This window comes from Rhinolophus ferrumequinum, chromosome 6 (genome assembly GCF_004115265.2).
Source record: "Rhinolophus ferrumequinum isolate MPI-CBG mRhiFer1 chromosome 6, mRhiFer1_v1.p, whole genome shotgun sequence".
Classification (NCBI taxonomy): Eukaryota; Metazoa; Chordata; class Mammalia; order Chiroptera; family Rhinolophidae; genus Rhinolophus; species Rhinolophus ferrumequinum.
Window position 1 is genome coordinate 18,464,528 of NC_046289.1, and position 13,759 is coordinate 18,478,286.

A 13,759-nucleotide genomic window follows, 5' to 3' on the forward strand; every position below is an offset into this window, starting at 1 on the left:
TTGAATACTGGCTTATTAGCCATTTGACCTTGTTCAGGATACACTTAACTTTTCTGAGCTTCAGTTTCTTCTACAAAATTAGAACAGTCATAATAATCATTTCATAGAGTTGTGAAAATGAATTAAAATATATTTAATACTCTTAGAAAACTGCTTCATATTATAGATGTGCTTACTAAGATGTCAGCTCCTCCAATAAAATAATAATTATTATTATAGTTATTATTATTATCACCACATCTTGGATCCATACAGAATAAATCTAATCTTTTTGCTATACAATTTCGTCCCTATTTGAAAAGAGCTAAACGTCCTCAGTCCCAGAAACAGTTTACTTGTAAACTTTTCTCTTAAACAGTTTGCAGTTCAGCTAGTTCTACAAAGATAATAAAAGAAGTTCAAAGCATTGAGGTAGGTTTTATGTACTGAAGCCTATTTGGAGACCTCAACAAGAAAATATTTTTAATATCTGAATAACGATGACTTCCTCCCTGGAATTTCTATCCCCAAAGGAGATATTTAGGAGCACAAATAAAATAAGTCTAACAAGGAAATAGTTTAGATTTCCTTACTGGTTTCAAAAATAGTGCTTACTTATGATGTATATTAAGTGCATAATAATAATAATAATAATTATTATTATTATTTTGTCATTTATGTGCTATCTTGGACATTTTAGAGTGTGTGAAAGTGATTTTTTTTAGAATCATCCCAAATCTGCAAAGCAAGCTGGATATCTTTGTTTGCTAACAGATGGTGTCAGGCCAATAAGCCTGTGAGTTCGAGACCAGGGAGGACCTGGCCTGAAGAGTGCCGTCTGTGGCAACAGTACGGTGACAGCCATGACCTCCACCAACCTCTCCCCCGCCTCATGGTGACACTGAGGAACTTCCTGAAGAGTTTGGTTTTGACAGGCCCAAGGCCTGGGACAAATCCAGCCGCCTACTCTAAGGGGGTTATAACCCTATATACAGGTTTATGACCCATTTTATTGCTGACTTTTGGTTTTAAAGGAGGAGCTGATGTGTTGTTTGAGAACAAAAATCCATCTCTCAGACAGCTGTGGAATTTGCTTCCTGGGAAGATGACAGGCCAAATCTTCATCGTGCTGTTGAGGGATGGAGGAGGGTGGGGGCTCCCTTTCCCTTTCGCGCAGTGGCTGGCAGCAGAGGCCAGGAGGTGTGGGCTCCTGAGAGCCTTTTGTTTGGTTTCTATGGCTCTAACCTCAATCAGCTGGTCTGCATAGAGAGGAGAGAGGGTGTAGTTTTTAACCCTAGTTTGGTGGCTTCATTGGGTTCTCTTTTTCTCTTCTGTCCAAGGCTAGAAATATGCATAGAGGCCAGCTTTGTGGAATTATTTGAGGGTCTCTGGTCAAAATTCATTGCTTGTATTGGTGAGCAGAAGCTGCAGGTATGGGAGAAAAATGGTAAAGAACTAACAGTTTTGCTTGGATCCATAAAGAATATGGTCTTCCCAGTTGTGTTCTTGCACAGAACTGTGTTCTTGCAGAAAGTCTGTACTAGAGTCATCAAGACATGAGATCCAGTTCTTGCTCTGCCCTTTCTAGGCAGTTTGCTATCCGCTGACACAGGGTTAGTGCTACCTGGCAGAGCCTCTGAATGGAATAAATAAAAGAGCAGAGGGAAAGAACTTGGCACAGTGTCTGGTACATACCACTCCTATCCACATTTCCAAAGATGTATGGGGTTGAATTCTCTTTGTTGCTTCTAGCAAGTATCCAAAGCATCTGGCAGTCATGAAGGAACAATAACGTTCTAGACGTCACCAGGAAGGCTCTGATTTGCTTTAGCCTTCAGGTCGTGTACACATGATACACGTGCGTGCACGTGTGCACACGCACACACACACCTGTTTCCAGGTGTTGATGCCTCACAGGTGGTTCTCTTAGTCCCAGCACTTGTTTAGCCCTGTGCTCTTGGTGGTGCCATTTCAGGGAGAACCAACAGGAAATGATGAAGCAGCCCCTAAATGTGAGCAGGACTCTTAGTCATATCTTTTCTGCTTCCTTCCTTGCCCTAAAATAACCACTAGGTAGATTAGGATAGCTCATTTTTCACCAGAAAGGTAGAGAGAAGTCTACTGCACATTTCCATGTGTAAGACCTGCTCATCTTGGGGCATGGTGGGCTTTTGAGAGGTGCTAACAGATGGTGTGAAAGGAGGTAATTCCTGCCCTGGGGGAGCTAATCTGGGAAAATAAAACTAGCATACCTGAAATAATTAGGCTCCAATTAAGTGCTAAATCATGTGCTACTGACTCAGTGTTAGAACACAGTGTGTGTGGGTGAAGGTAAATTAGAGGGCAGGCACTGTCTCCCTAGGTATCAAGTGCTGTGCCTTGCTGAAAGATTGAGCAGTGTTGTTTATAAACTACACACACACATACACACACACACACACACACACACACACACAGTAAATGCATATGGCAGCTTTTCCCACATCTTTTTTGAAAAAGTAGATCAAAGTTTTAAGCATTTCCTTATAAAACAATTAACATCAAAAGACATTTTAAGAAAGAAATGAAGGTATCCCTAATCCCACACACCTAACACAAGGAAGTTATCAAAGACTGTATCTCATTCTTAGTCTCTCCAGGGTCCAGCCCAGTGCTCGGCACACAAAGGGCCTCAGTGAGTGTTTGTGAATGGCCAACACCACTAGTTACTATTACAGATATCCAGACAATGGCTCTAGGACGGATGCCAGACCAGCGCCTCTTGCATGCCAGGTTCTCTACTGCATTATTGCACTGACTCCTTCTCACAGTGCGAGGTGGGTGGTGGCTCAGCCTGGTTAGCCAACGAGGGGAGTGTTTAGGAACATCTGCAGTAGACCATTGAGCCTTCCTGAGACACAATATAGAGAGGCTGCTGCTGCGGATAGAGTGCTTCCCTCACCATCCTGGATTGTATTCAAGTGTCTCCTTTCTGCCTGTGGAGGAGGATGTCAATTTGTCATTGCCCCCCACCCCCACTCCACACCCCAGCCAAACTCCACAAAGAGCATTCTCATTCCCAAGGTATTAGTGCTAAAAGTTCGTGGCTTCTACCTACCTGCTTTTCAGGTAAAGCAGGCTTACCTGCCTGTTGGTACTTGCACAGCTTTGAAGACTCTCAGGCCCAGTTGATGGAAGATAAATTAAAACTGATTCAGGTTCTCCTGTCTAGGATTCCCCCCTCCTTTCCTCTCTTTTCTGCTAAATAAGCCAAAGGAAGGCTGATTGGCCCATAGCTTTGGTCTGGGCTCACTGGCTGTAGTAGTTTCTTAGGGCTGCTGTAACCAGTTACCACAAACTGGGAGGCCCAAAACAAGAGAAATGTATTCTCTCAGAGTTTTGGAGGAGAGAAATCCTAAGTCAATGTGTCAGTAGGGTCATGCTCCCCCAAAAAGCTGTAGGGAAGAATCCTTTCTTGCCTTTTAGTTTCTGGTGGTTACTGGCAATCCTTGGCGTTTCTTGGCTTACGGCAGCATAACTCCAATCTCCAAGTCCATCTTCACTCTGTCTTCTTCCCTGTGTATCTATGTGTCTCCTTGCTCCTTCATACAAAGACACCAGGGATTGGACTCAGGGGCCATCCTCATCCAGTCTGACCTCATCTTAACTACATTATATTTGCAGACACTCTGTTTCCAAATAAGGTCACATTCACAGGTTCTCACAGGACTACAGCCTATCTTTTTAGGGGACACATTTTGATCCTCTATACTAAGCGATCCCTGAATGCACCTCGGGCCAAGTCAAATGTAATGACAGTACTGATTTATTTTTGTTTTGGAGAAAATTGGTGTCTTCTCAGGTCTCTGGTGATGGATTGATCCTGCTTCCTTCACTTGCCCCAACCCTGACGGTTACCAACAGTACTTATTTTCAAAATAGCCAATAATTAACCTGGGAGCAAATAATTACCTTTTTAATGCCTACACATGATTTAGTGTAACTTCATGAGCAGAGACTTTGTTTTGTTTATTCCTATATCCCCAGCATCATGAAATATTAAAGCCATCGTCAGCTTGGGACGAAGTAAAGCCAATCGGCTTTATTCACCTAACATTTATTGAGCAACTGCTCTTTGCCACGCAGTGGACTAGGTATGGGGCAGACAATGGTAAAAACCAGTGTTACTACAATTTATTGAGCATCTACTAATTTTTTGGACACTGGAACAGGCTCTTTGCATATTTTACCATGAATCCTTATAAGGTAGAAGTTATTATCTTATAGAGGAGAAAACTGGAGGTAAGAATGTGAAAAATTTTGACCAAATATCATAGCTCACAAGTGACAGAATCAAATTTAAATCTGAATGATGTACTGTGGACCAGTCCTTCTCCACACTTTCATTGAAGGTTTCTTAATGATGTTTCCTAGTTTCTCCCCCCCTCCCCCGAGATCTAATGGAGTATTTTTTTATTAGACTAAATCGTCTTTTTACTATAATAGATTTTAATGAAATATATAGATAAAAAGGAACAAATAGCTATATCATCTAACATAACACCTCGTAGCCAAAAATACATTTGAAAATACATGCTTTCATTTCAGGCAAATGTAAACCTTTAATAATAATAATAGCATCCTGATTAATAAATGAAGAAGTAATGGGAGAAAATCACCATTTTCCAATCCCTATGAAGTACTATGTAAGCACTGATTTTCAGCGGCTGCTAAGTGCACAAAAGCAGAGGTAATCAAATATGAATTGCCTCCTGATGGAGGTACATACGACCACGAATGAACTAGCTATTCTATCCAAAGATCAAATCTGAATTTGATCAGGCCTCTAGACTTAACTATGACTGCACAGAAAATACAGGGGGCAGAGGAACACCAAAAATCACACCATCATCAAAATGTGGATTGTGGGACAATCTGTATGACAAAAGGATCAGGTTATTAACAAATAAATTGCAAGGAAGAAGTAAAGCTGGCAAAAGAACTTTTAGATTAAAAAAAGACAACATTGTTCAGTCAGTTGTAGGATTGATTTGAACTAAATGAAAAAAAAAATCTTTGAGCCAGTTGAAGAAATTTAAATACTGACTGGATATTGGATAATATTTAAGTAGTTATAGTTCATTTTTGGATGTCATCACATCTTAGTTTTATTTACAAGCAGAATCCGTATCCTTCAGAGATACATGCGGACATGTTTACGTCTAAAATTATATGGTACTGGGAATTTGCTTCAGAAGATCCAGAGTGGGTAGAGATAGAGGGGAAACAGGATTTGGTTGAATTGGTGATTGTCAGAGCTGGTGATGTGTACGTGGAGTTTTGAGATTTTCCACAACAAATTTGTAAAATTTGTTTCATAAACATGTGACAAGGAAGTAGTTCAGAAGGCCTGATAGAGCAAGAGGAATGGAGGAAGAGGTCTTGTGTTCACATGAAAATGAGATAATCCATTTTCTACCAGACTTGTGCTCACCAGCTGGTAAGTGTTCTGATGGACCTACTTTGGGAACAGCCTCTGGTTAGGCCATGGGCTGGGGGACGTAGAACCACAGAAATGACTTGGTTTCTCTACTACAGCAATGATCACCCTCCACATTAAGAGAGCTGGCAGCTGTGCTGGTCGGTCACTACCTAATATTTGTGTGGGGCTCGGCCGTTTACAAATGTTTCACATGCTTCTTTCAGTTAATCTTTAATCACAGCCCTGTGAGGTAGATGCTGTCATCCTCCTTTGAGAGACTAGGAAGCTGGAACTCGGACCTGAACTTGACTGGAACATCAATAGCAGAACTGGGACCCAAGCCCTGTCTTGGATGCCACCAAGCACTGCGGTCCCTCCCCTACTCCTGACTGCACAGTGGTAGAAGTGAGCGTTTATGTCTTTGAAACGTGTGTATGTCGCAGCAGGGCCGCACTCACTGCCCGTGGACTTCTTTCTGGATGGATGGTCATTGAATGTAATTGAAAATAAGAAACAATGCATCAGACATGAAGATTATGCTACATTAGAGGGCAGGACAGAGGACAAATACCCGCCAAATAAATAAACCACCACCATCTTCTAGGCTTCTGCTGAAAGTTGTATTTAGTATTGGAGTCGGGGGTCAAAGCTGGAGGAGAGAAAGAGTCAAGTTCTCTGTCCTGTTTTGTTTTTTGTTTTTAACCCTTCAAGTAAAATGCATAGTACCCACTCAACTGTAACCACCTTAAAGGAATACAAGACTGTCTTCTTCCTCCCTTCTCTCTTTCGGTCCCTCTGTGACTTACCTCACCTTCAAGACTTTCCTTGCTTGAGAAGGTGGGTGGGGGGGGAAGGGAGAGGGAGAGGGAGAGGGGGCTAGAGAGGGAGAAGGAAAGGGAGAGCAAGAACTGAGAGGGAGGGAGGAAGGGAGGGGGGAGAGAGAGAGAGAGAGAGAAAGAGAGAGAGAGAAAGAGAGAGAGAGAAAGAGAGAGAGAGAGAGAGAGAGAGAGATTGGCAGGAGGAACAAGTCGAAACATGGGTACCCAAACCAACGCTAAGGCTCTGAGTGCTGTCTCAAACTATGGAGATGCTTCCGCAGTGATGTTAGAGGGGAAAGAACCCAATGAACTGATTTTGAATACCTCTGGATTTTACAGAAAAATCTATTGAGAGAATAAGAAGGTGTTGATTCACAATATCCCTAGACAGTTTTTCTAAGGGAAATGAGTCAGTCAAATCATTCGTCAAATGGCTTTTAAATGGCTTTTTAAATTCTAAGTAGGTTGGGAAAGCTATTTCTAATAAATGATGCTTGTTCTAACTTATGTATTAATATTATGTCAAATTTATGACACAGTATGTTCTGTGTGTACATATAGAATGTGTTGGAAGCCCTCGTGCCATCCTGTGGGGTTCAAATTTATGCATATTTAAAAATTGTTTCATGACTGAGACAGTGTCATAAGGTATGTATCCTTAGAGGAGATCCACATATTTTTCTGTATGTGGTTTCATTGATCATTATGCAGGGACGGGCTTGTGGGAGCCATCTCTCAAAATCTTTGAGTCATGGAACATCATTTTGCTATTTTAAATGATTATGAGATTTGTTGTATCTCTGTTTTACAAGATCTTACTGATTATGCATGGAATTTATAGGAAACCAAGGTGAGGTTTTGAAATAGAAACCCCAATTACAACATTTTTCCTAAGGGAAAAGGGGACCTACTTTACAGTGCCACTTTGAGGAGTAAGTACATTGTGGCAAAGACCAGGGTTCCCGATATCATATTTACTTTGCTGATACAACTTGAAGCATTTCTTGTACACTTGTTGTATGCTGGGTGCACACGGTGAGATGGCTCTCTCAGTCTGTGAAATGGGGCTAATAATACCGCCTGCTTCATAGGGCTGCGGAGAGTAAGGCTTCATTGAAATAATACATACAAAACATTAAGAAAAGTGTCTGGCACAGACACTTGTGGTCAATAAGTGGCGGCGGAGGTGTCATTGTCATCATAATTGGTATTGATCCTCACAACAACCTGTGATGTGATTTAGGTCCAAGGGTCCTCCCCATCTGAGATATGAGTGTCCAGTATAGAGGTTACCCGGAGCTAGAAAGGGAAGCCAGGCATTCTGACACTGAATCATGAAGAACGTCTCCCACGCAGGGGACCCTCTTACAAAGCAGTAATCCCATGTTATAGACCTACTTTTCACTTTTCTTGACTCTGACCTGGTAGTAGCAATTTAATATGCTGATGGAAAATCTCAAATACATCACTTCTTTTTTTTAAAATTGCCAAATAAGACTTCATGGTTATACTTTAATCCTGGTTGTGTTATTTTTAAAAGGGTATTCATATGTGCTTTAGATGCATAAAATTTCTGAAGCAGATACATGAGAAATTTTAACAGTGGGAACGGGACTGATTATTAGAGAGGATATAGAGTTTTACTTTTTATTTTATACCCTTATATACTGTCTGAAATTTTTTGTCATGAACTATTTTTTTTCATAAATTCGAAACTTATAAACAACAGAAATTTGGTTTTCATAATCCTGGAGGCTGGAAATCTGAGATCAGAGTGCGAGCCTGGTCAGGTATGGGTCCTCTTCCAGATCAGACTTATATGCTCAGAAGGTGGAAGGGGCTAGGCAGCTCTGTGGGATCTCCTTCATTAGAGCACTAATCCCATTCAGGAAGGCTCTACCTTCATTGCCTAACACCTCCCAAAGGCCCCCTTTCCTGATACCATCACTTTGGGCATTAGGATTCTAACATGTGAATTCTGTGAGGACACGAGCATTCAGACCACAGCAGAGGGGGAGAAAAGTACAGTAGCCCACCTCTGTAACAGTGTTTCCCAAACCCAAAACATCTGCTCGTCCCAAGTGACAAAGCTTTGGGGAAGGAAACATGGTACTCTGGAAGTCCTGAGCTTGGAGATCCATAATATCTATCGGTATGTGAAAGGTTGCGAGAAGCCACAGCAAAGAAATCTGTACAGCACATTTTTTCTTACCTTTATTGTACCTATTATCCTGCAGAATTATATTCCTTAGCATATCCACTTTGGAAATGGTATACATATTTAAGAGAAGGTAACCTAGCCTTAGGTCAAATGCAAGTGAATATTTCTTCAGGAATGGTGGAAGACTTGCCTGGTGGTATGGTGCTATAATACTGGGATAATACTGGGTGTTCGATTCAGGCAAACCGGGGTCCCAATGCTGGACCTTCCATTCTGCAGCTGGCTAGCCCTAGCCAGGTCACCTGCCCTCTGAGTCTCAGTGTGCTCACATGTGAGAGAGGAATAATGATGCCTCCCTCATAAGGGCATTTTCAGGATTTCCATGAGGTAAGTACCTGGTCCAGAGTCAGTTCTAATAGGTGTTAGTTCCCTCCTCCTGACCCCAGGCTCCATTGTTCCGTCGTCTTTTACGGTAACCCTGCTGGACCTCTGTTTATGAACCACCCACACTTAGACCAAAACAAATTACTGAAGGATCCCTCCACTTAAGAAAAGCTTCATTTTAGGATTCTTCAAAGGCCAGGCTATCAGGTAGTAAGTTCTTACATTTTCAATGTGAATCCACTTCTAAAATCTTGATATCCAGATACCCATTTCAAGAATGTGCATCTTAGTCAAAGAATCCTGTTTCTCCAAAACTTAGAGCCCAAGAGATAGGGAAATTCATTGTCTAAATCACATCCAACTTTGCATGCTCCAGGCCATCCAGGCCCCAGCACCAAAGTAGCCGCTTCCCCTCATTTCCTGTGCTAGGGTTAATGCTCAAACACAGTGGAAACAAATTTTGGAGTTTTTTCAAGCATGTGCAGGAAAGCATTGCATTTTCAAAGTAACCTTTGCATTAAGCCCTTGGAATCTAATTACCCAGTGTTATTTGCCTCCCCAAAGTACCCATGTCTGTACAGATTGAGTGTAAAGTTCAGGAAGTATTAACAAAAGGAATCAAAAGCAAGATCTTGAGCCCAGTCTCTGAAGAATCTCCCTGTTTGCTCCTTGCCTCTCCCTCCTCCTGGGTGTGCCCGCCTGGGAAGGCCAGTGAGTAACCTGCACATTTTTTTTCATCTTGGCCCTTCCCACCCAGACGAGAGGACGGAGTGGCAGACAGGCAGGCAGACGACGGTGAGTCCTGTTCCAGCATGCATGGAGCATACCTCCACCCGCACCCACGTCCTGGACCCCTCGCCACCCTCACCCCACCCCAGGAGGAGCCAGAGCCCAGGCGAGGGTCCGGAGGGGACCTCCACTCCCAATGGTAAGGGCTGCTCGCAGCGGGGCCACTTCATTCATTTTATTTGCTTTGGTGTTGGCTTTTATTTTCCATTGTGTTTAGAGGGCAAGTTTCGGATAGAAGTGAAGGTGTTTTGTTTGATTGGTTAGTTCTCAGTCATCTTAAGACAAAGAAATGTCTTTTCCCAACAGGATTTATTAGAACTTGTAACCTGATAGTCTGGCCTTGAAACAAAACTTAATGTACTAATTACCTCTGGTTAGTACAACTTACCCTTTTGGCCCTGTAGAGAGAGAGAAAAAAAAAAAACACAAAACTATATTGCTTACCAAATCGGTTTTGAAGAAGGAAAATTGCTAAGGATTATGGGCATTTTATGGTCATCTCTGACTAATTGAAAAGTAGCCCAAATTGTTACCATAGCTTTAAAATAGACCACGATGACGTTTTGTCTCAAAACAAAACAAACCAAGCAAACAGAAAACCCTATTTAAAAGATTTCAGTGTTGAATGAAAGATGCCAGTGGGGGGGAAGAAGGGGAGTTGAATAAAAGAGTTCAAAGATAAGTTGGTCTAATTAAATATATATAAATATATATGAACATGAAAGTGTTGAATTACATCTGTGGTGCTCTGGGAAGAAAAAAGTCAGATACTCAATGTGGGATTCATGTGGTATTTACGGGAGAAAATGGAGATCTTTGTACCGTGTGCCGAGAATTCTTTGAGAGAAGGGTCGGACGGCACTTGGAGGAGGCTGGAAAGCAGGTTTGTTGCGTGGGGCTGGTGCCAAGGATTTCTCCTCAATTGCTGTGAGTGAGGGAGTAATTCAGAGTAATCAAGTGCTACATTGTTAACAGGCTACTGATTTCCATATTTATTCTAAACACAAGCTATTGATTGCACAGCCGTGTGAAGGACTAAAACGGCTGCCTCTGGTTCCTGGCCTAGCCCAAACTTTAATCCCTGGGGAGTTCCAAGGAAAACGTTGTAGGAAAGATAAGGCCGTGTGTAATGTTGACACTGTACTACGATAGTATATCTGAGACATTCCTATTCTTTTAATAGCCACAATGACTTACGTTGTGATGACATTGGAGTGTGAAGATGCTGAGCTAAGGGGTTTTAGAGGAGGAGGCATAGGAAGCTGCCATAGAAGTTGCCCACAGTTAAGTCACTCCCATGACACATGGGGACGTTTGGCCTGTGCCCAGGCATCTTTGCAAATGCAGCACAGATTCTACTTGGCACCGCCGTGCAGGCAACTTAAGAAGCAACCTACACTTAACATATCTAGGTTTTTAGAGCAGCAGTAAACAGTAGCCCTAAATCTAGTGTACTAAGAAGACTGTGAAGGGCTCAGGCAGGGTAAAAATCCCCTTCTGAGACTGCGCACCGCTCTTCTAAGAATTTTCAGGAAAGTACAGTATGTCTTATGTTGAAATCAGTAATTCTTCATCATTGTCATTACCAATGTCCCTTGGTAATCACGGCAGCAGTTGGCTTTCTTATAGCTTAGGCTTCCCCTTGGCTAATAAATCAAAAGCACAGATTGACTGCAGCCCAACCAGCCAGCTCTTTAGAAGATAATCCGAGAATGCCACTTATTTTGTTGCTGAGTGAACAACAGATGAAGGTGGGAGCCAGGGCGATGATTTTCCTGGAGATGCGAGGTTTAAATTTGTGACTCTTTTTGGTTATGATTGAAAAACAAATGGATTCCACTGCAAGCCACCCACGGCATTCACAGCAGTGACAGCCACCTGGCCGTCACAGGCATTTGCATTTTGGCCACTGTGCATTGCGACATCGCCATCCCTACAAAAGCCGCTTCTCTCCCGGACCCAGTCCTGGGGATAGAATAGTTTAGAAAAGTGGGCTGTGTTCCGACCGGTGGCCTGTTCTGCCCGTTTTCAGAACCTCTTAGGGTTTCTCCGTAAATGGAATTGAATGCAGTATCTTCTTGAAGGAGGCTTTTCTGAGGCCTCTTCATGGAGAATTTGGCATTTCTTTGCAGTTCACTGTGTTTTTCATCCACTCTTGTTGCTTAGTCTTTTAGGCAGTGATCCTACCAAGCAGACTCAAAGCTGGCCGGATAAATGGGAACCAAACCATGCACTTTAGACAACTTTGCATTGAGTAGCGTAGGCTTTCTCCTCCCACTCTCCCCATCAGGCACTATCCAGCCCTGGCCACTTCGCTGCCATCCTGTGTTTTATGGTTTCTGGACTTCTTTTCTCTACCACCCCCTGCTGTCCCAGACCTCACGGGTAGGTGTTTAGGGAATTTGAGTGGAGCTGACCCAAAGGTCAGCGTGGTTTTTCTACAAAACAGAAAGCAGCACCTTCGTTGTAGAGATGCGCTAATAAATTCTGCATCCCCGCCAGGCTGTATATAGGGCCAGGGTCAGGGAGAATAGTTGTGAACTCAGCTACCATAGTTGTAATGCATTTCCTAAGTGGTCACCATTGGGGCAAGTGTGAGTGAAGCAGGGAAGTGGAGTGAAGAGGGCTTCCCCAGCAGCGGGGGGGCTGAAATATAATTAGCCTCAGCCTGTAATCTTCAGTGAGCGCCAGTTTCCTGCTCCTCAGGGCTTTTGGCTGTGTTATCTTTTTCCTGTAATATTTCTTACGAGGCATTGGTACTCCTCATGGTAATGCTGTGGCACCCTTTGGAGGATGTCCTGATAAGCACTCGGCCACATGTCATTGGTAGGCACTTTGTAAGGCAGGGAGAGACATCGCAGAGAGACTTGCCCTCAACAAATATCCTCATGAGGGTGGCATGTCGTCCACATCACCTGGAAAAACCCCAAAGGATAATATAAAATAGTGCCGAGAGTAAATCCACTTCTGCTGCTTTAGTTTGAGACCAAGATCTTGGGGATTGCGTAAGATGTGTATGTGTGCAGGCAGGAGTAGAAATGAGGAATAGCAGGTGAAACTTCACCCTGAGGATTTTATAACTGTTTGAGATCAGGTCAGGGTGAAAACTTTGGCCTACACTTAGAAATCACATTTGGCTGCCCGTGATATTTTTCTCTCATTAGATTGTGTAAAAATTGATTGCAAAAATGGCCCTATTGATTCTCCTCTTTGAATCTAGTCGCTTCTGACATGATTTTGTAGCTCCTCATATCAAGAGGTAGAGTCTGTTTCCCCATCCCTGTATCTGGGCTGGCCTTGTAACTTACTTTGGCCAATAGGATGTGCAGAAGTAAAGGTGTGTTTGCTTGCCAGTCCCCAGCCTAGGACTTAAGAGGCCTCGCATACTTCTGCTTGTTCCCTTGGAATCCAGCCCAGTCACCATATGGACACTCCTGGATTCACTGGCTGTGGCCCATAGACCCTTAGGACCCCAGCTAACTGTGATCTTACACCCGACATCCTAGACCAGCCAACTGACATCAGATACGTGAGTGGGTCCAGGAGAGAGCAGACGAACTGATCCGGATTCACAGACTCGTGAGCAATAATCACTTCTTATTGTTTTAAGCTACTGAGTTTTGGACTGGTTTGTTATGCTAATGATAACTAATGGATATATGTGGTCACCTGGAGACGGTTCCCCATATATCCATTACTTATTATTAGCATAACACACCATTTGGGTTTATGAATGTCATCACAAATGCTTAGCGCAACTCAGCGTAAGAGATTCAACCACTGGATGCAGGGGTTCCATTTGATGGGGGAGTGGGGGCACAATTCTTGTGATCATCAGCATTACTTTGAGACCTTTTTAACAACACAGACACCTGGGCCTTATGCCAGATTGTTCAACTAAATATAGATGGGTACTAGGAATCTGTAATTTAGAAAGCTCTGGTGATGGGCTAGGATTGAAAACCAATAATCCAATGGTCTTGTTAGTCCCTTCCATTACTGAAAGAGGCAATGATTCCAGTTCATCTGTACTTAGGCAAATAACACTCAGGTGGTTCAGAGTTCATTACTGACTTTGTATACTCCCAGCTGCGTAAGTAAACATTATAATCACCTTTGGGCAAAAGCACATTGACCTGCTCCTAGATAGGAAAAAATTCACAGGTG

At 42.8% G+C, this 13,759-nt stretch overlaps 1 protein-coding gene across 2 annotated transcripts in view; it reads left to right on the forward strand.

Annotated features, from left to right (window-relative positions):
• STON2 (stonin 2) overlaps window positions 1-13,759 on the forward strand; it is a 128,407-nt gene that overhangs the window by 65,040 nt on the left and 49,608 nt on the right. Inside the window, exon 5 of one of the 2 annotated variants that reach the window (XM_033109591.1) lies at window positions 9,561-9,731. The exons of the other annotated variant lie outside the window; for it this stretch is intronic. Coding sequence (XP_032965482.1) covers window positions 9,561-9,731 — 171 coding nt within the window. The remainder of the gene's footprint in view (window positions 1-9,560; window positions 9,732-13,759) is intronic. 2 annotated transcript variants of the gene reach the window in all.